We start from the raw sequence: 22,753 nt of genomic DNA, 5'->3' as shown, positions 1-22,753 counted from the left end.
TCTGATCACTCTGCAATAATCTAGAAACAATGTGAATGAACACCACAACAGCTTAAGCTGCAAACTTTGCAAAACAAAATTTATGTCACTGCCAAAACTTTTGCCAAAACTGTACATCACTGTATTTGTAACATCAGGAACCATTTTTGTTTCCTGCACAGGTGGAGAAAATTCGCCAGGTGAAGGCAAAATCACTTTACCTGCAGGTTGAGAAGCTACACAAGAGTCTCACCAAGCTGGATAGTACTATCGCCACAGTGACACAGGTTTTAGAAGAGGGCCGTAGCATAGATGTCCTGCTAGCACGAGAGCACATGTTAAATCAGCTACAGGAGCTTAAATCCATCCGCTGCATCCTGCAGCCCCAAGAAGACGATCGCATTATGTTTACACCACCAGACCAGGCTCTTCTGATTGCCATTAAGTCCATGGGCCTCATCAGCAGCGGAGCCTTCGCCACAGCTTCCAAAGCTCACGGTGAAGGCCTCAAGAGAGCACTGCAAGGAAAGCTAGCTTCCTTTACTGTCATAGGGTATGATCATGACGGTGAGCCTCGGTTGTCTGGTGCTGACAGCATCTCGGTTGTGCTTATGAGTCCTGATGGTAATCTGTCCAGTGCAGATGTTTCCGACCACCAAGATGGAACGTACACAGTCAGCTATCTGCCCAAGTGCGAGGGTGAGCATTTGCTCTCTGTGCTTATATGCAATCAGCACATTGAGGGAAGTCCTTTCAAAGTGATGGTCAAATCCGGTCGCAGTTACGGCGGTGTAGGCCTGCCCATTGCATCTTTCGGAGGAGAGGGCGATGGGGATGGGCAGCTGTGTCGGCCTTGGGGCATCTGCGTGGATAAGGAGGGCTACGTGGTGGTCGCTGACCGAAGCAACAACCGTGTGCAGATCTTCAAGCCTTGTGGCACGTTCCACCACAAGTTTGGCACCTTGGGCTCACGACCGGGCCAGTTTGACCGCCCTGCTGGAGTCGCCTGTGACAGCCAAAGGAGAATCATTGTGGCAGATAAGGACAATCACCGCATCCAGATCTTTACCTTTGATGGCCAGTTTCTTCTCAAATTTGGTGAGAAGGGAACCAAAAATGGGCAGTTTAACTACCCATGGGATGTGGCCGTCAACTCTGAAGGGAAGATCCTGGTTTCAGATACACGCAACCACCGCGTGCAACTCTTTGGACCTGACGGGACTTTCCTTAACAAATATGGATTCGAAGGTGCCCTCTGGAAACATTTTGACTCTCCTCGCGGCGTGGCCTTCAATCAGGAAGGCCACCTTGTTGTGACTGACTTCAACAATCATCGGCTGCTTGTCATCAGGCCCGACTGCCAGTCAGCACGCTTCCTTGGGTCTGAGGGAACCGGAAGTGGCCAGTTCTTGCGGCCTCAAGGTGTAGCAGTGGACCAGGAGGATCGTATTATCGTGGCCGATTCCCGCAACCATCGCATTCAGGTGTTCGAACCCAACGGCAACTTTTTATGCAAGTTTGGGACACACGGTAACGGCTTCGGGCAAATGGATCGCCCCTCGGGTATAGCGGTTACCCCAGATGGAATGATTGTAGCTGTGGACTTTGGAAACAACCGAATCCTCATGTTCTGACCTTTTAAGGCTTGAAATACAAAACTGTAGCTGTGGACAAATGGAAAAGGAGATTTTGCACATCTATCAGGAGCAAATGCAGTTTTATTTAGCAAGGTGACAACAGTTGTAGGGACTTTATAGTTTTGTATGATTCTCAGTGATTGTGTAACACCAAATGCTTGCCGTTACAGCACACAGTTTTGACTGCTAAAGGCTAAGAGTGTTTTGCTCTTTGTATGTGTCTTCAAATCTTTTTTTTTCTTTCATTTCTTTTTTTTTCTCAGGGAATTTCTTGCATTCTTGAAATATTTTCTCTCTGCATTACACCTACCTCATCTAGCTTATGTATGAATGTATTCACATTTGTGCAGAGACTTAGTCCATGAAGTTTTATAAAGAAGCGTCTACCTCAGTGTTTTTTTTTTCGTAGAATGTAAAAAAAAAAAAAAAAGAAAGAAAATGAAATGAAGCAATGTTTGGGTATTTGCACAGTTCGCACAATTTTTTCCTGATTGTTACTGTGCACAGAACGCAAGTTATGTCCCTGAATGTTTCTCGTAATGATTGAAAAAAACAAAGCTGCATGTTTTGGCAGAAACATTAGGAGAACGTTTTGATATATCTACTGCTATGTTTTCTTTTTTTGAATTTTGTGTACATTTTAAATCAGAATTCATCTTTATCTCATACCTCATCTAAACCTTTTACCTCATTTACCATATTATACCTCTGGGTCCATGAGCCTCATTACACATTTACCTCACTTTATGGTCTTTTCCATTTGAAAATTATGCAAGTAGTTACCAAAAATTAATGTTGAATAACTAATGAAAAAGACTTCTAAACTAGACAAATGATCTGAATTTAGTAATTTAATAGGACCCTCATTATGTAATCAAGAGTTTTGCAGAAGAACAGATATCCATGATTATTTTAAATGTGTTATGATAAAAAAGTAAAATGGTGGGTGTTCTTAAAAAAAAAAAAAAAAAAAAAAAAAAGTTGTATTTTTTGGGAGGGACAAACTGAAAGAATGTAGACACTAAAGTGTATATCTAAATGTAAAAATGACATAGCCCTTATCTTTGTGTTTCTATAGTTTAGTTTTTTCTTTTTCAAATGCATGATTTAGGCAAGGTAAACTTGATCGCCACAACTGGCAAACACGGATATAATTCAGTTCCTCTCAGAGTAAGGATTATATATATATATATATATATATATATATATATATATATATATATATATATATATATATATATATATATATATATATATATATATATGTTCTTTCAACATAGGATGTATATTAAGACCAGGTTCATAAGAGTCTCATTACAAACAGCTGCATTAGATCACAAGTTGTTTTTTGTTGTTTTATTGATAACAGTATGGCCTACAGTGCTTCCTGTGTCCATTTAAGAAAGATCTCCAGGGAGACTATTCACTCTGTCAGTGTAACATCATTTGAAAACACTTAGAATCTATTGAGCCCAGTTTGAAATTGGATAGTTCGTGCCTGACTTGTGGGTAACCACTTTAAAGTGTTGTTTGCTTCTGTGTTCAATTGAATAGTAAAAAAAAAAAAAAAAAAAATAGATGAAGCAAAGCATTTTGGGAAAAGAATAAATATAATATATGATAATAAAGCACTGGTTTACAGCAGAACATAAGCACATGCTCTCCCATTATAGTCTGCCTGAACTTCTTATGGAAGTTCTTTTATGACCAACAGGAAAGTGTATCTCACTGAAGTTGTGTCATAACTCAGAATATGAAGTTTGCAAAGAGGCAATGAGAATCATTAGTTTTTTCCTTTCTGGTATTATGTGGCCCGTGGGAATTTGTATGTTCCTGTTCTTGCAAGCATCAAGTGTGTGTATTTGGATATTTTGAAATGGGCGAGCTTTGTACAAACTTCTTTCTGAATGCGTGTGATACCACCTTGTTTGGACATATGTGTGGCAGGCCCACTTACAGAACCAACTGTATATGTTTGTAGTTTTAACCTTTGGGGTTACTTTGCATGGTAACATTTAAAACCAGAAAATTGTGGGAGAGCTGGATGACATGTTGGAAAGCGGTCATGATGTTTTGCCCCGCCGTTTTCTTGTTGGCTGCAGTTATCTTGTGTCCTATCATGAGTATTAACGTGCTTTTCAATGTAGTTACCCGTGCCTTTCGCGATGCTAGATAAATTGGAAATGAATTTCTTTGCCAATGGGTGACTATAGGAAAAAATGCCAAAAATGATTCAGAAAGTCACGGGTGCATTGAGCTTTTGGTTTTTCTTTATGAATATTACCTCATTATAAACAAAATATTGACTTCAAATTGTGGATCATCAGGCATATTTATGTTGGAGAGATGTTAATTGAGATAATGTTGTGTTTTACGCTTGGTAAGAATGGGAAGTAGGCAGTTAGATTTATGAAAATTGATAGACATCTTCACATTAGATGATAATAAATGCACAAAAAAGGACCAGCATGGGTAACAGAAGCCCGTTTAATGGATGTAAGGAGCTTATGCAATAAGAAATGAAAGATTTGCTGCTTCCACCAACACAGATCTTCCCTGTCTTACAGTATTAATATCAGATTTGATTTGATTAATATTTAGCCCCAAAGTTTTCTTCCCCCCGAATCTCTGCACTCTCTAAACGTATATTTAAAGGTCCTGGTAGACGGGTGGGTGTAAAATAAGGATGTTGGAAAACAAAGGGAGGGTGGAAGAAAAAATGTTTAATGTACAAAAAAAAAAAAAAAAAAAAAAGAATATCGTTTGTTAGCTTATGGTGAGTGGTTGACTATATGATTGTACTATTTCTAGATAGCTTTACAGAGTAAGGTACCTCGCTGATCTCCATTCAGATGCCTTACCACAGCTCCTTAGCTTTAGGAATCAAATCAGAACTGGAAAACTGCCAAAGACCTCGTTTGAATGAAACCTCAGTGTGTGGATGTATTTATAAATCGATTTTTTTTCATGCTTGCCCAAAGATTTATACATTTGGCATCGATCATTCTTGTACTTCAACAAGCTGTCGATATCTTAACATAGAGCTGAAACGCTCGTAGAACACGTCCCTGGACAATGGCTTCGGTGTGGAACATGAGTTTCTGAGCAGGTGCCTACAGGACCAAAGATGAATCCTGCTCCCACAGTTCCAGCTGTGTGCTGGTGGAGTTTTATTTGACAAAGCTGTGACGAATCGGGCGAGATCAGTACAGATAAAGCCACTATATAAAACCCCTTTAGCGGTGATTTGGACACTTTTAAAAGTGTTAGTTCTACTTTGAGAATCGATTCGTTTTTTTTTAGGACTGATACTTTGTCATCTAGACATTGTCTGGCTCAGTGGACATGAACGTCAGTGTTAGCAAACTCAGTCTGTCTTTGAATTTCAAATCATTGCAAATTTTTTTCTTTTGTTGTTGTTTTTTATTATTATTATTTTTTTATTTTCTTTCTTTCGTTGGACCTCCGGTCTCTAATTGTACGGGTTTTTGTCACCATTTCTGGTGTATTCCAGCTTATGACTTCTTCCTTACTGGGGAAAAACAGAAAATGTAAGTTCAGAATTGTGTGGTCATAGACCCTTTTATGATTGTATTATCTTATGGAGAGAAAAAAAGAGATGTGTATACACATTAAAACAACTCAGGTAGCTTTGTAGAGATTTGATTAAAATTCAATATTTGTTTCCTACACTTTGATAGTGAATCCTTTGTTAGTACCTCATGAGCTTTTGTGTGTTTTGTTTGTAGAAATGCTGTTATTGAATTCCATGTGACGGTTAACAGTCAGTGAGGGGGTGAGCAATTTGTAACTTTTACAACACCGTGTCTCAGCTTTGCATTCTTCACAAAGTCCTAACTTGATTTGATTCATTTAAACCTCATGTAATTAAAGGAATCGTTAATCTCTTTAATTGATGGATGGATATATTGTGATAAACGTGTTTGCATTCAACGGCTGTTACAAAATTCATTGCCTTTTGATGATCAAAAAAACTTGAAAAATAGGTTTTCAAGAAATTTGAGGTCAACAGACTGCCTCTAAATTTGAATTATAGTGATAATAGATATTAAGACTCCTTGTCCCAGCACTGAAAATTGATATTTACATCAGGCTTGGCTGTGAGACAGGCTAAGCAAAGAGGCGTGGGGAGATTCTGCTCGTAAGTTCTGACCTGGAATCGGTTTTGCCTTTTAAAATAAAATGATTAGCGTAGAATAAAAGTAGCAAATGCTGATTCCAGGTCAGTTGTCTTTTCAGGTGGATGATATTGGTTTAGGGGCCCTCCAAGAGGCCCACCATTCTTTCCATCTCTTTCTGTTTCACAACTCACGCTATCCCACCATCTATCACCCCCTCAACCAAAGCAACAGAACAGTCATTTATTACTCTCTGAATAAGGCTGATGGGGCTATATGAAATACGTAGTGGTCTCCAGTCTTGTTCTTTTGTCTTTGTGGACTTTAAACATTTCCTATGCAGTTTTATTTTTTAATGTTTGGTTGTTTATGATTTAAATAAAGTTATACCTCTTTGGATCCTGTATTTGTGCTGAGTGTTTTTACTTCATTGAAGAACAACTGAACCTACTGATTTTTTGTTAAGTTACTTTAAAAATATCTTATGTTAGTATGTTTTAAGATGAACGCTTACCGATCTGAAGCAGCTTATGTTTTCTTGATTATCCATATATCTATATGTGCATTTTTTTATGCAAGTAGTCTGCTACACTGTTTTAAAGACATCACTGATTAACATGACAAACTGTCAGAATTTCATCTTACTTTTTGATCTAATATTATTAGCAATTTGATGCAGTTGCTAATATTTATGTGTATATATGTATTATTTTGGGGTAGGCCTATAACAATGAATTGGGACAAAATGAGAAAAACATTCATTAGATTTATAAATTATATACTGAAAAGTTTTAAAGTTCATTTGAATACACATTTTGGGTAAAATAATTTTTTTTTATGAGTTTTTATGATATGGTAACAGAGTTATGGTCGAGGTTAAGATTTACTGATTGATGTGACCAACAAAATATTTTATATTTATATAATCTCCAATTGGTTGCGGGTTGGCATTTGTTTAATATGCGGCCAGTTGCAATGTTTGCCAGACATTTACACATTGTTTGAGGACTTTTTGAATGAAAACTGTGAATTTGGACATACTAATTTCACTTAATGTTTCTATATATTTAGTGACCAGCGTAATAAAAGTAATAAAATATTCCTTGTATCTACAGTGACTGCAAATAAACCTTTCTTCTAGAAATGTGTGTAATGCGATGAGATTTGTTCTGAGTGACAATCGAGCCATGCACTCCAATGTAATACAGTGGAATACCCCTCCAGCTTGTGATTGATGTAAGCAACCTCAGGATGCTGTATACGTTCATTTGACGACTGGAGGGGAGGCATTTGAGCCCATCTCTGAGATCTGTTGCTTTTATTTGCTAACCTTAATGAAAGAGCCTGCAGAACAATTCTCTTTTCTCTGATAAGCACTTAAAGGCAAGGTTATGGTCACCGCTCCTTAAATCACTCGGGGAAATATTTGTCATCTTATTTAAAGAGTTCTATCACAAGGATTCTTTGTTTTGTCTAAATTACTTAACAAAAGCCTCTTAAGGCCACCAATGCTGTTTGAGGAATGGGCGTCCCTGCATACCAACAGGTCAAAGGTCAGAGAGGGGCGGGGTGCAGCCCAGAAGGTCAGCTTGAGCCTGCAGGAAAATGTTTGTTGTCTGGCAGATGGGACAGACACAGATGTAAATAATGATAAGAAATAGATAATTGGACTGGAATGTTTGAATCATCTAATGACAGAGAACAAAGACTTTGATAATAAATATAGATACTTTTAGGGGTAATCACACTAGGGTTCACTAAAACTAACGAACACTACAAATTACATTACAAATATTTTCATGCGGTCAAACGATAAATCGCTATTAATCGCATCCAAAATAAACGTTTTTGTTTATATATGTGTGTACTGTGTATATTTATTATGTATATATATAAATACACAAACATACATGTTTATACTTTTAAAATATTTACACATACATATATTTATATAAACAAAACATATTTTTCTTAAATTTACACAATGCTGTAAACGATCCACAAAAATGTTGGCAAGTATGCAAATATGTAAAACAATAATGTAAAAATGTTCCCAGTGCACAAACTCAGCGCATGCGGAGATGAAATCCGTGAGCAGCACTGAAAACACAGTATTGTACTGTAAGTTGTATGCGTGTAAAACACAGTACCACTCTTTTATTCTGAAACGGCACAATAGACTTTATACAGACTACATTGTATAAATTGCAGCCTTTGATTTGATAATCACAAATTGAAAGATATATCACTCATAGCAATTAAATTTTTTGGCAAACTGATTGCACATTTCAATGTTTTCATACTATCTGTGTAGGTTATGTTTAGGGGTGGGGTTAGGTGGACCTTAAAGAGATTGTTCGCCCAAAAATGAAAATTTGATGTTTATCTGCTTACCCCCAGGGCATCCAAAATGTAGGTGACTGTTTCTACCGTACCACACAAACAAAGATTTTTAACTCAAACCGTTGCAGTCTCTCAGTCGTATAAAGTAAGTGGATGGAAATCACGGCTTTGAGAGTAAAAAAAAAAACACTGACAAACGAAACCAAATTAAACCCTACAGCTCGTGACGACACATTGATTGTAAAGACGTGAAGGAACGGTCTGTGCAAGAAACTGTATTAATACCAGTATTTATATCGTTTTTTTGTTTTTTCTCCTCTGATTCACTGCAATGGAGACCCGAACATGCTCAGGACAGTTCAGACATTGTGGTGAATCAGAGGTGAAAAATAAATATATATAAATTTTAAAAGTTTACAAACAAAAATTGACTCTCAAAGCCATGATTCCCATCCACTTACATTATATGACTGACAGACTGCAATGGTTTGAGTTAAAAATCTTCGTTTGTGTTCTACTGAAGAAACAAAGTCACTTACATCTTGGATGCCCTGGGGGTAAGCAGATAAACATTAAATTTTTGTTTTTCTAAATAAATTTTAATTTTTGGGTGAACTAGCCCTTTAAAGGGATAGTTCACCCAAAAATTAAAATAAGACTGTTTTACTTACCCTCGAAGCATCCTAGCTATATATGACTTTCTTCTTTTAGAGGAATCCAGTCTGAGTTATATTAAAGGGGTCATATGATGCGATTTCAAGTTTTCCTTTCTCTTTGGAGTGTTACAAGCTGTTCGTGAATAGATAAGATCCCTAAAGTTGCAAAGACTAAAGTCTCAAACCCAAAGAGATATTCTTTATAAAAGTTTAGACTCGTCCACGCCCTCCAAAACTCCTCGTTTAAACACACCCCCACATGTGTGTGTCACGATGTGGGAAGATTTGCATAACTCCGCCCAAATGTTCACTCAAAGAAAGAAGGCGAGATTCTCATATGACATAACAGAAGTAAGAGAAAAGTGTTCATTATGTTTGAAATATGGATATTTTTCTTACAAAAACGAATGGATTCACTACAGGAGGCCTTTATTTACCCCCCGGAGTTGTATAAGGAACGTTTTATTATGGATGCATGCGCTTTATTTGAGGACTTGTGGACTGTTCAGCTGTAACACCCACTGACTGCAATGACAGAACTTGGAATAGCCTGGACAATTTTTTATATAAATCCGACTGGATTCGTCTGAAAGAAGAAAGTCATACACACCTAGGATGCTTTGAGGGTAAGTAAAACAGTCTAATTTTAATTTTTGGGTGAACTGACCCTTTAATGCTCAAGTTTTTTCCTAAAAATCTAATTCACATTATACAAATTCATATATTACATTTTCCCATGACATGAGGTTTAAAATGTTTCAGTTTCAGTTTTATTTTGATTAACTGTGCAGCCCCATTTTATTTTACCAATTCGTAAAAGTGTTTTTTAGGGTAGCATGGGTTGCCACACCCACAGCTCAGATGCACGCTTCATATCTTTATCATTCATCCGCAGTCGCTCCTAGGGGTTGCCCACCTACAAAATTCCAATTTAACCTTAATGCATGAAAAAGCATGGCTATGAATAAAAACACTTGCTCGGCTGTATGTAAAAAAACCAACAGCTGACCTCTGAGATTTACCTGTAATAGCATGGTTAATGTTTACACATGATTCTCTAAAAATAGACCAAATATTATTTTACAATATTGTTATTATTATTTTTTTTGTGTGTGTTGTGTGTGTTACAGGCCTCTTGGGGAACAATAGCTGCATTTGGCACTAGCGTCAGATGGCTGACAAAAAAAATAAAAAATCCCATAAAGGCTTAAAAAAAAGAGCTCTTTTTCTCCAAGGCAATACTGACAGCACGTCAGATCGGTGCAACAATGGGGAGAGATGTGGGTGGAAAGAGAGTGGGTGTGGGGGCAGAGAGATTTAGCATAAGAAAGACCCAGCATGAGAAAGGTGATGGGCCACCCTCAGGAAAAAAAAAAAAAAAAAAAAAAAGTGAGACCACACATAAAAGAAAACCGACATCTGTCCACCCACGCCAGAGACGAGCCTTCACAAATCAGGACATTTATTTGAGTCTTATGCAGTAGAGAAGGAATCAAGTTATACAACTGAGATGTTTAAAAGCTACATTTTAAAGAGTTTTTGCCACAACTGATGTTGTAAGAGTGTTGTTGATTTTTTTAAGATTATTACAGTGACCTTTGGTCCATTGATTTTTGACAACCACATGATCTCTCTCATCACAATATAAGGGCTACATGCAGATTTTCAATCTTATTTTCCAGAAATAACTTATTCATAATCTGTATAATTTCATATATGGCAGTATGTCACTGACCGCATAAATGTCACACCACTAATAAGTGTAAATAAAATTTATTTATAATTTCATAGACCCCAAAACACAGACATATTTCTAACAGGCCGCGACAGACAACCGTTTCTTGCTTGTTTTGTTTTTTTTTCTCCCCATCCATCCTGAGTTGCTGCAGCCTCATAAATAAAATAAAAAAATGTGTTTGTGCATGTTTTGGGGGCTTTGTGTAAGTGGAATCACTTGCGCTGTACTTGTGTAAAGGAGGAGGGGGTCTGTATGGGTTGTACAGGCTGGGACGACTGGAAGGGAAGTGGTTTCTTACGGAGGTCAGGGGAGGAGGCGGGCTTGACAGACGGGAGGAGCTGGTTCCGTTTGATGATCTGTAGCGCCAGCTGTGTGTTTCCTGCAGAAGCAACAATCACAGTTTTAAATGATTACTCAAAAAAAAAAAAAAAAAAAAATCAGTCTGAAGTGACAAATAATTTCAGGTAAGAAAAGGTGACTGGCCACCCTCTGGAAATACAGCAGCATTTCCCAGCAGGCACTGTGTAATTACACTCTCTGTATGTGACTCACCGTTCTGCAGTTCTAAGTAAACACCCAGTAAAATGGCTTCTGGAGGAATCTCCTTAGTGTTCACCATTGAAGCAGCCTATGTACACAGATATCAGAAACAAATGGGTTGAAGACTGTTAAACAGTGTATGTATCTAATATCCAGATAGGATAATTATTGTCCTTTTAAGTGTTTAAATACACGGACATTGTAGTTTGACAGCTTAACATGAGAGGAGTGTTTACCTGATGGAGGCACTTGCGGGCTTTCTCGTACTCACTCCTCAAGCAATACGCACTGCCCAGGTTGAAGAGCATTGTGGACCGGGCAGAACTTACTGAGCTAGGGTAACATAAAGGCGTCTGCTTCCCTGCTGCAACACAAACCAAAAGTAAAGAAATAAAGAAATACATGAATAAGAAAGAAATTAAATAAATTGCTAAACTGCATTGCTCTACAGTCAAAAATGTGGGTGTTATATTAGACAGCAACTTGTCTTTTGAAAATCATATTTCCCATTTTACAAAAACAGCATTCTTGCATCTTAGAAACATTGCCAAGTTATAGAACATGTTACCTGTTTCTGATGCAGAAAAGCTAGTTCATGCATTCATGACCTCTAGACTGGACTATTGTAATGTACTGCTAGCTGGTTGTCCTGCATCTTCAATAAACAAGCTACAGGTAGTCCAAAGTGCAGCGGCTAGAGTCCTTACCAGGTCAAGAAAATCTGATCATATTACCCCGCTTTTTACAGTCTCTGCACTGGCTAGCTATTAAGTTCCATTTCAGTTACAAAATATTATTACTTACCTATAAGGCCCTTAATAGTTTAGCTTCTGTGTTCCTAACTAGTCTTCTACCCCACTACAATCCATCTCGCTCCCTAAGGTCGTAAAACTCTGGACTCTTGGTACTTCCTAAGATAACAACGTCCACTAAAGTAGGCAGAGCATTTTTCACATTTAGCTCCCAAACTCTGGAATAGCCTTCCTGATAATGTTCGGGGTTCAGACACACTCTCTCTGTTTAAATCTAGATTGATATCTCTTTAGCCAAGCATTCAAATTATGCATCTCATAATCTTGTACTGCAGTAACATCTGATCAAATGCACACTAACATTCTTTTGCTTGGGTTGAACACATCATTTTTTGCTTAGTTGGAACAGCAGCTATGCTAATTTTTCTCTATTTCCTTCTCTGTTTCTGCCATGGGATTGACTTCCCGTGGTAACTAGAAACTGAGCAAACTTCAGTCTGGAACCAGCTCTTACAAAGACTTGAGATGACCGAACACCTGAGAAGAGATGATGCCAACCCCCCAGAAGACCTCAGATGATGCCAACCCTCAGACAACATACAAAACTACCAAATTTTGCTATGAGTTTGATCGCAACATATAATCATTGCTGTTAATAGTGTTCACCATCTGTTTGATTACATTACATTACATTGACATTAACTGACTGCTTGATTTTTACCGTACATTTCTGCCATATAAACATTAACTACTAAATATAATGTGGAAACTTTCATTTCCTGTAAAGCTGCTTTGCAATGATTTGCATCGTGAAAAGCACTATACAAATAAACTTAAACCAAACTTATCTCTGGTCTAATTGTGGACAATTAATCAGAGCGTGTTAAAAAAAAAAAAAAAAAAAAAAAAAAAATTATATATATATATATATATATATATATATATATATATATATATATATATATATATATATATATATATATATATATATATATATATATATATATATATAACATAATGTGTACAAATATTAATTTATTTTTCTTTGTTTAAAAAAAGTTTACACATTCTTCATGTTAAACAAATATCAATAGTACCAGTATTTTTATGTTTCTGCACGGTAGTTGCATCACATTGCTTTCTTTTATCAAATATTTATATTTTTACAAAAATGCTTCACAGACTTTCCATATATAGAAATAGTAATCCGTTTTTTTTTTTTTTTTTTGAAATAATAACAATAAAAGATTATGCACAGGTTGTCTTATAAAGAATTATATCTTTTTAATGATAAAATATACTTTTTTGATAAAAATCCTCTAAAAAATATAAAAATGAATTTTAATTAAGAAATGTTCAGACATGTCAATCATATAAGAGGAATAAACTGATTTAATAAATGAATCCATCCATCCATCCATCCAATAATAATAAAAAAAAAAAACTAAAATAATAATAATAATAATAACTTACAGGACTCCACAGGCTCCAGATCTCCTTTATCAGAACCTGTCATTAACAGCAGAGAAACTGATCAGTAATCGCACATCACGTCCTTCAACATCTGTATATTTTGGTTATGAGTGTGTTTTCATACCTTGGTCTTGTTCGCTGGAGGACACACCTAATGAGACATCAGTAACGTTCTCTGGGTTAAGATGTGCTATGGCATCAGAGATTCTGTCCAAAGAGATCAGGGCTTCAGCAGCATACAGGTGACCCAGGAACCTGAGAACATAAGCACCACACAACTCATCAAAAATTGAGTGGAATATATTATGTAAAGCCACTTCCCAAGTAAAAGACTACAGCTAAACTGACAGCTTTACATTGTGTATTGCCCACTTAGTCTCAGCTTCATCTGTGTCTGGGAAATCTAGCTAAAATAAACCCAACCATTTACAATAAGCATCACAATCTGGAATTCCAGGACATTTACAAAACAGCATTTGCAATTCAGGTGAAACACTGGGTGGGAAAAATGGTCTCCAAAAAAAAAAAAAAAGGCATTTTGTATCACTCAGGATTGACCATTTTAGGAGGGTAAATATTTGCTGAATGTTGTGAGTGTTACAAGTGCATTTCCCATAAAAGATGTAAATCAGCCAGAAGAAGAGCCACAGACTCACTTGAGCGATCCTGACAGCTTTGTCTGATGTAGAAGCTTTTCTGCATGATTCAGAGCCATTAAGTTGTCCCCAAGAGCAAGAGCCACATATGCACTGCAGGCTAGAATTGAGCATCTGTGAAGAGAGAGAGTCCAAAGAGAAGTAAGCACATGAAACCCTTTTCAACACAAGGACAACATTATTTCATGGATTTTAGGTGATTCTTCACAGGCCTTTTTGAGAAATACACTCTTTGTATGAATCAGCCATAACAAACCCAACCACAGGAAATGTGTCAAATGGCCAAATAATTTATAGAAGAGATCAGTAAAACACACTCAGAGGTAGTCAGGGTATTGCAATTTGTTTTCAAAATCGAATTTAAGACTTTGATACCTTTTTTTTTTAAAGCACACACAAATAAAATTAATACTTGTGTCCCTTCAGAACAAACCCATACAAGCTAAAAATAAATCATATTCTTATGTCTTATATTCTTTTACTTATCATATTTTCCAGAATGTTATTTGAATTTTTTTTTTTTTTTTTTTTACATCTTGGAATTTGCTGTGCACACATTTGGATTTGTGTCGAATGACAGAGGTAAGCCAGATAATTAAATAAATGTACTCTATGTTTGTAAATGTTTTGGTTCATTCACCAATTTTACATTATTTTTTTAATGTAATAATACATTGGCACATAAATACTCAACATATTCAGTATATACTGTACATATACACCAATGTACCAATATGATTTGATACAATCAGATAAATCACAGTGTTTACATGTTTTTTTTTTTTTTTTTATCAGATTGAGCCATCAATCATCAATCTGATCTCTAACAGATTATTTTACTGCATTTAAACACAGTTTATGATCAATATTTGCTGTAAACAAATTCCAAAAACCAGGGACAAAAATGTGTCCAATGACAGGATTGTTTCTGGTGACCAGTCATTTTTCTTCAGCCGGTTAAAAAATACAAACACATGTCTGTGGAGATTTGTGTGTAGTACAAACTACTTTGAAAAGCAATCATTTACAAATGGTAATATTTATATGCAAAATGTACGTGGTAATATTTATAAATCTTGGGTGAACAGGCAGCCCACTAAAATGGGGACAGTCCCATCTGGTCACCCTAACAATACCCAGCAGCATTTTTTTTTTAAGTCTTTTGTTTGTAATTTGTTCAGCTTTTTAAATTCAATCCTGATGTGTACGGACTATAACAATTGTGAATGCATATGAACTTGCATATTAAAACTTACTTTAAAGAAAACTATTTTGAATATAATCTTTGCTGAGTTTCCTAAATGCCAAGCTTTGTTACAAATGCCAAAGAGAGTAAGAATGGGTAGAAGAAAAGAGGGGGAAACAGAGAACTGCTCAACGCTCTGAGTGGCTGTCTGTGACACAATAGCCTGCAGGATTCCAGGAACAGCCCTTTGAGTAAATGGGGCTTGGGCTCGTAAAAGTGTCAGTGTATCAGGGTATCAGTGCAGGGTCAACACAATCCACACACCACACCCCTTCCCTTCACAGGGAACCCACGTCCGGCCAGCCCTCTGGAGCAGACTGTCCCACTGGATCAAAGATAGGAGCAAGGGGGTCTAATCAATTCCTGAGGCAAAAGTATTGTGAGAGCGAATGGTGAAGTGAGTGCATAAAATAAGAGAGAGGTATATTTGTGGGCTAGCCGGGGGAGGGTTGTTCACAATTATAGAGCATTAAAGGTAAGCCTGAAGCTAAGCTCGTTGCCAGGAGTCTGTGTAGGTTCAAATAAACACCCCCCTCCTAAAAAATGACTTGTAAACTCAATCAGGTGTAGCTAATCACCATCAAAATTTATATGAACTTCAGCAGTTCTCCAAAGAAGAGTAGGCAAATATTGCAAAGTCTAGATGTTCAAAGTTAGTAGAGACAGAGACATATCCCAACAGACTAAAGGCTGTAATTAAAGCAAAAGGTGGTTCAACAAAATACTGACTTTTAGGAACTCAGTGATTCTTTTTTTTTTTTTTTCTGACATGTTGGTGTTATTTCTTTCACTTGAACATTATAAGTTGCACTGAGTAAATACAGCTGGATAAAACAAAAACTGTGTCCGTCTTCATTTCAGGCAAAAGCAACAAAATGTGATTATTTTAAGGGGGGGGGGGTGGTTCTTTTCTATACCCACTGTATATGATAAATACTACTTATATTACAAAAACGTGTTGCGTTTCTCATGAGTCAGGCATAATAGGGGTCAAAAAAAAAAGGTTTAAGATTTGTGGCCCAATGGAGGATTCAACTTTCTGAGCGGGCAAGTGCCCCCTTGAGGAAAAAGTGATTTTCATTTTCTTAAAACAAGAAAAGAAAATCTGCCAATGGGGTAAGAAAAAAAGCTTAATTTAAAGGAAAGGCACATTTATTTTTCTTACCCCTTTTGTAGATATTTATTCTTGTTTTAAGCATAAACACATTTAAACTTGGTTTAACATAAGACTTAGTATCTCATGTCATTTTGCTTAAGTAAATTTTTCTTGATTTAAGAATGTTTATTTGTACTGCAAAATCAAATAAGAAGGTGTACTGGACAACAAAATAAACAGCCACACAATTGGCTTAGCCAAATCAAATGTTAAGTCATTCAAACCTTCTCCAGGCTAATTTTATGATATGAGAGAAATTAATTCCAGAAAAGTCTCCTGTAACCTCACCTGAGATTCTCCACCTCCTGCTTTCTTAAGGGTGACGAGGGGGCAGCAGGAATGAACTTGTCTCCCTCTTGAGTCTTCCCACTGTCAGCCAAAGAAAAATTCAAACATCACCGAATGATCAAAGGGTGAAAAGAGTTTATCTGGTAATTCCTTTAATGTGCAAATTCAATCTTCTACGGCATTCAAACTAGTTTGGGATCTGTTATTGTCAGCATGTTGCATGCATGTATGTTCATGTACCTGCAGGCATCACTGGTCTCGCTGCCACTTTCTGTGCTGCCTGACTGACTGCAGCTCTTGGAGCCATTGTCAGGTTTGCTATCGTGCTGTTGGTGCTCTGGGAGCAGGAGCAAAGCGTTACGCAGACAGATTGCTGCAAACTCCATACTTGCCACTGGGATTGCTGCTGACTGGCCCTCACTGCACACAAACACAAATGGGTAAATCCATTTTAGCAGGCCAAGTGCATCAGAAAGATTTTTTACTAAGGATTTTTAATAAGGTTGAATCCTGAAAGGCATGATATGGCTCTGTAAGAAATCACTTTAAAAGATACTTCTGTGAAGAAAAACAATACGATGACACCTTCTGGAGACACTGTGACATTACAATATTTTCAGCAATTTGAAGACTGGTTACACTTCTCCAACCAGGCAGACAACACCATTATTAACTAGTAAATGTCAAGGCCCATTAGGTTGAATCACTCTTCCTCACCTGTAGATGGTGTTCTGTGTGGACTGTGATGCTAAAACAATCTTGCGATGGTAGCCTTGCCCAACAACAGCCTGCACAATCCCCTTTTTACTGGGTAAACCTTTTGTTTCCTGCTCCGAGCTCTGAAGGAAGCAAAAAAGGTCATAAATGCATGCGTCACCATCTGAAATATTTTATACTGTTGTCATATAGGCATTTTATGGGAACAGGTCTTTGACAATAATACACACTCATTCAAACATTTGGGGTCAGTAAGATTTAATATGTATAACATATACCAATATAACATATATCTAATAACATTACCAAGAAATAACAAAAAGTCTTTTAAGCACACCAAATCTGTTTTATTGTTGAATATTTTCATTTTAAACGGTTTCATTTTTTTATATATATTTTAAAATGTAAGTTATTGCTGTGATGGCAAAGCTGAAACAACTATTACTCTAGTCTTCACATGATCCTTCAGAAATCATTCTAATAAGGTGCTTTGATGCTCAAGAAATATTTCTTATTATCAGTGTTGAAAATAGTTGTGCTGTTTAATATTTATTTATTTTGGAAACAGTGATTCATTTTTTTCTTTAAGATTCTTTGATATGATTCTTTTAATTTTTCCTTCCTTACAAATAGAAACCATCAATAAAAATAAAAAATGATTAATTTCTTATTTAAAAAAAAAATTATAATAACCTTACTGACACAAAACTTCTGAACGGCAGTGTAAGTGTTCAACCTGTTTGAGTACACCAAGTTTTTCCAAAGGTCTTTCATCATAACTTTTAAATACATTTGTGGGTTAATGTCTGTACCCCTTTATTAGCTGTGATGCAGCATTCTGCGAGTCTGAGCCAGAGTCGAGGGTTGGAGTGATACACCTGCACCGCCTCCATCAGACACTCAAACGCTGCCAGCGGTCGGCCGATATGAAGTAACTGAATCCCACAGTTATACAGCAGCTCATAGCGCTTATTAGCTAACAGAGCACACATGGGGATGCCTGTGAACTTCTTAGTTGCTGTGGGGAAAAAAAGAATTAATTAACAAGCTGCAAAATAGCAATTTCTTAAACAGTTTGCTAAAATCTGCATATATATATATATATATATCTATTATCACACTGAGAGGTGTGGTCTATCACAGAGTCTGTTGTATGATCTGGCATGTAAAGGGTCCTAATTTTGCTTACCCTGTCCATTACTGCCATCACCAAGCTGGGCACATACATGGTCATTTTCTTGAAGTGCTTTTTTAAAGTAAAAAAGACCCAGATTGTGCTTCCCCATGGCAAAATGGATACAACCAAGATTATTCCAGAACATACACCTCATGCATTCACCTTTAAATGGGAAAAAAAGAGACAAATCTGAGTAAAAATATTCTAGGAAAGAAAACTTTTTGTTTACTGAATAAGGTTGCTTGGTATCACTTCTTGGAACAAAACATGAATCAATTATACTGTACAAACAATGATTATAGTGTACAAATATCTCAGATAAAACCAAAAAATAAATATTTGGAGATTAGAATAGGGATATCTTCTTTTTAAAGCATATATGCATGGTTTTTAACTGTGTACCTGTTTTCAAGGGTCCCGGATGCTCTGCGATATTTGAACTGTTGAGGAGTTTCACAGCTTTACGATAATTTCCCCTCAAATACTCAAAATTACTCTTCATGAAGAGTGAGGGCGCAGACTGAAGGGGAAATATGCAAATACAGTCAGCCAACAAAAGTTACATTACAAGTTTATTACATGTGCAGGCAAATCCGAGCAACATTTTCAGTACGTATGTAATGCGGGAATCGGTTGGATGCGAATCTACTCACATTTCCAGATGTGTTCATCACAGATTTGATTTCCCGTTTACAGGCCTTCAGTGACTTCATCTGGATATAGGCTCGCACTTTATACTGCAACACACACAATTTTTAGACAAACTGTTGTTGCTCATGGCTTTTTGTTGATCAGCATACATTGTAGCATTTTAGATTCAGAGTTAGCCTTTATTATTTCAAGTTATGCTAAATCTTAATGCTGTAAATTGGCACCAAGCCCTGAACAAGTTCAACATTCATTATGCTCACAGCTCTCACCTGGTGCATCTTTGATTTAGCTGCCTCGATCATAGCTGTGAACTCTGCTTTCAGAGAAGAAGACTCCTTATTTGCGCTGTTGGTGCTCTGCAAATGACACATGACCCAAAAAAAGTTAAAAGTCGAGAGAACAGAATCTGGAGCAACAACTCTCAATTTATCATCTCACAAAACTGGCATATTAACCCATTCTTTACTTTCTAGGGCATGGTCTGATGAGCTACAGCCAGAGGCCAAATTTTACAAACACTGACTGATAATTCAAAATGCTTTCTGTCCCTTTGGCAGACAAATATGTAAGGTGCACTTCTGTTCAAAGGTCTGAAAGCAGTAAGATTTATATTTGAAAGAAACTGGTATGTTTATTAAGCAAGGATGCATTAAATTAATCAGTATCACTTTAGATTAGGAAACGCTATTCACTTATAACTAGTAATTGCTTATTAGCATGCATATTATTAGCATATTGGCTGTTTGTTGGGAAGAGCCATATATCTCTCACCTCTCCTTTGCCATTTTTGCTGTTCCCATCCTTCACAGTGAGCTTCTCCAGCACAGCCAACAGGTGCAGTGCCTTCTCTGGCTGGAAGGTGAGCAGGTATAGATCCACCAACAAGAAACAAACGGCCTGAGCAAACTTTTCTCTAGGACAGAGAAACCCATCAAGCCATGTCACACTACTGCACTAGACTAGTTAAAACACTTAATAATTTTGGCGCTAGTCCAAGTGCAGTAAAAATAATAATAATAATAATCTTCATTGTTCAACACTCTAATGTACAAGAAGTTTTAATGCATTCTGAAACGTACCAAAAGGTTCAAGAAACTGGTACAACTTCTCCCCGATGGATATAGCTTCTGAATACTGCCGCATGTGGTAATAAATCACTGCTTGATTGTAGTTGAGAATACTGTTCTCGACATCATCCAAACCATCAATATCATCCACAGCTGTGTGCATCTGCAAACAACGATCAATTAGCATCAGTACTCTAATGACAAGGCTTATAAGAATGATATAATATGTAATATCAAACCTGATTCTTTAAAGTCATTAACGTCTGCTTCAGGGTGCTAGTTGTTGTCTGCCCACTTTTATAAAACTCAGTGATCGCTTTATTCATTGTAATCTTGTAGTCCTCTTTGTTAAGCTCCTGAAGGCTGTCAAGGTGTTTCAGGGACACGTCATAGCTTCCAGCCTAAAGAGACATTATTTTATATCATCAACAATGACCTCCAAAAAACAACCATAGATACAATCGCCTGCTCAGATTATTATTAGTTTACCTTAAAGGATTATTATTATTATTATTTACCTTAAATGCCTCAAAAGCACTGGTTGCCATCTCCCTCTCTTGATCGGAGATCCCAGGAGACGAAACGCTGTCATGTTTCATGTCTCCAGCTTGATCTTGAGAGGGAACAGATGCAGTTAAGTGACAGATGTTTGACTCACATCATGCAGTACCTACTGACAGAAATTACAGATTTAAACTTGTATAACATATATAACTTCGACTTTTGTAATGGAAGCTAAAAAGAAAATACATTAAAAAAATAACTGTCAAAAACGAAAATCTTAATATGCTTAAAAGCATTTTTTAAATCGCATAAACAAATTACACAAACATAATTGACAACGTATTGCATGTACAGTACAAACAATATAAGGCCGGTTCATTCATTTCAGTTAGCTATTTACTTAGGTCTCTTTACTCATTATCAACCAAATTACACATTTTAACCTAATAAGATAATTGTGTACGAATACAACTATTAAATAAGTATTCGCTCATAGAAAACCATCTGTTTACAGTCCCGGTACCGCTCAGTAACAGCTGCAGTGTTTATCAGACTGACTGAATATTACGCACTCCGCTCACCTGAGCCTGTTTCAGCCATTCCTTCAAGTGTATGGACGTAAATATTATTTTACAACACGTAAAGATGTAAGTTAATTCCACTATTTGAAAACACTTTAGCGAAAAGTAGAAGGTGTGTCTCTCCACTACAGATTCAGAATTCCGCCATGAATATTACCCACAACCGCCGTGCGAGTGTTTTTTTTAAAACAAGCCTTTATGTACACGTTCGCCACGGAGCGGTTTGGAGGATGAATTGCAGCTGATTGTCGCTTAAAGCGTGCTCAGCGTCTATAACATTTTCTAGGGCAAATGGCAAAATAATAATACTAACAAGAGATATTATCAAAATAAAAATAAAAAAGAAAGAAAGAAAACAAATCAAATGGAGGAAACCTAGTTGAACACACACACACACACACATATATTTATATATTTTTTTTCTTTCTTTTTTTCAGGAATCTATTAGATTTTTTTATTGTAAGTTAAACAAAAAGACTTGAGCAGTGAGTCAAAAAATAAATAAATAAATCAAAGATGTCATTATGTCATTATCAGACATCCCACCATGAAAAAATTCTCATTTCCCATATGTTCAACTAACACACAGGCACTGTGAAATTGTAAGGCATGTGTGTGTAATGAGTGTATTAAGTGGGATAACCAGTTTGTGGCATATAACTATACTCCAGACAAATATATGTGTGATGGGACAAGTTGTCACTGCATTAATTGTTAGGTATGGTCATAGTGCAGGCTGACCTAAGGTGTCATAAGCCTAAATCTGTCTTGGCCTTTTCTCCCTAGTAGACCTCCTCACTTCAGGTTAACCCTTGATACTCCGGGTTTCAGCCTTCCTTGCCATGTCTTCTGGCCTAACACTGGCATCTATTCCACTCTCCTCGTCCACATCACAGGTGGTAATAGGTAAGTATTTGGTTGTCTTTCTGTTAGGGAATGAGAACTCAAAATCTTGTTGCAAGTGAAGCACAGTTTATTGACAACAAGAGTGAAATAAAGCAAGGCAATTGGACAGATGTGGTCATGCAGATTATCCAACACAGAAAGAGATACCCAGCAACAGCTTGGTAGAATCCACAATGTTAGGTAATCCAAGGCAGGAAGCAAAAACAGGAACAACAGAGACACTGGAGAAAATGACAAGCATGACCTAAAAACGATCTGACAACATGCACAGCAAACGCGAGACAGATAAAGGTAGTGGATCATGCACTTCAGGTGCAGCCGTGCTGATTAGCTCAACAGCATGGAGGTTGCCAGAGCAACGCTAACAAGCAATTAGATGTGACAACAACACGCAGAGATGCAGGAATGAACACACATTCATTAGCGCTTCCAGGGGAACTTACCTGGCGATCACTGATAAGTGTATGATCCAATATATCTCTAGCAGGAACCCAACTCCTCTCCTCTGGACCATAACCTTCCTAGTCCACCAGGTACTGAAATCAGT

At 36.9% G+C, this 22,753-nt stretch overlaps 2 protein-coding genes across 5 annotated transcripts in view; one reads left to right on the top strand and one right to left on the bottom strand.

The window, feature by feature from the left end:
• Nucleotides 1-6,159, top strand: part of LOC109080398 (E3 ubiquitin-protein ligase TRIM71) — a 35,142-nt gene extending 28,983 nt beyond the window's left edge. Inside the window, exon 4 of the mRNA XM_042772005.1 lies at nucleotides 162-6,159. Coding sequence (XP_042627939.1) covers nucleotides 162-1,613 — 1,452 coding nt within the window. The 3' untranslated portion in view covers nucleotides 1,614-6,159. The remainder of the gene's footprint in view (nucleotides 1-161) is intronic.
• A 4,177-nt stretch (nucleotides 6,160-10,336) lies between these two features.
• LOC109056576 (CCR4-NOT transcription complex subunit 10-like) lies at nucleotides 10,337-21,484 on the bottom strand. Of its 4 annotated transcripts, none has more exons than XM_042772001.1 (19): nucleotides 21,301-21,484; nucleotides 20,734-20,828; nucleotides 20,455-20,616; nucleotides 20,228-20,378; nucleotides 19,920-20,059; nucleotides 19,418-19,504; nucleotides 19,151-19,234; nucleotides 18,900-19,017; nucleotides 18,510-18,659; nucleotides 18,133-18,338; nucleotides 17,321-17,442; nucleotides 16,844-17,023; nucleotides 16,604-16,684; nucleotides 13,914-14,027; nucleotides 13,382-13,512; nucleotides 13,258-13,293; nucleotides 11,269-11,396; nucleotides 11,045-11,120; nucleotides 10,337-10,871 (listed from the first exon to the last, which is right to left on the bottom strand). In XM_042772001.1, the coding sequence occupies exons 1-19, from the start codon at nucleotides 21,317-21,319 to the stop codon at nucleotides 10,705-10,707; spliced, it is 2,247 nt and encodes a 748-aa protein (XP_042627935.1). In that variant the 5' UTR covers nucleotides 21,320-21,484; the 3' UTR covers nucleotides 10,337-10,704. The 4 variants fall into 4 exon arrangements, with proteins under 4 accessions (XP_042627935.1, XP_042627937.1, XP_042627936.1 ...); XM_042772003.1 differs by having other exon boundaries at nucleotides 11,269-11,393; XM_042772002.1 differs by having other exon boundaries at nucleotides 18,133-18,335.
• Nucleotides 21,485-22,753: the final 1,269 nt, after the last annotated feature.

Source organism: Cyprinus carpio, chromosome A16, assembly GCF_018340385.1.
Source record: "Cyprinus carpio isolate SPL01 chromosome A16, ASM1834038v1, whole genome shotgun sequence".
NCBI classification, from domain to species: Eukaryota; Metazoa; Chordata; class Actinopteri; order Cypriniformes; family Cyprinidae; genus Cyprinus; species Cyprinus carpio.
The sequence above is the reverse complement of the archived record's forward strand: the minus strand, read 5'-3'. Positions and strand labels throughout refer to the sequence as shown.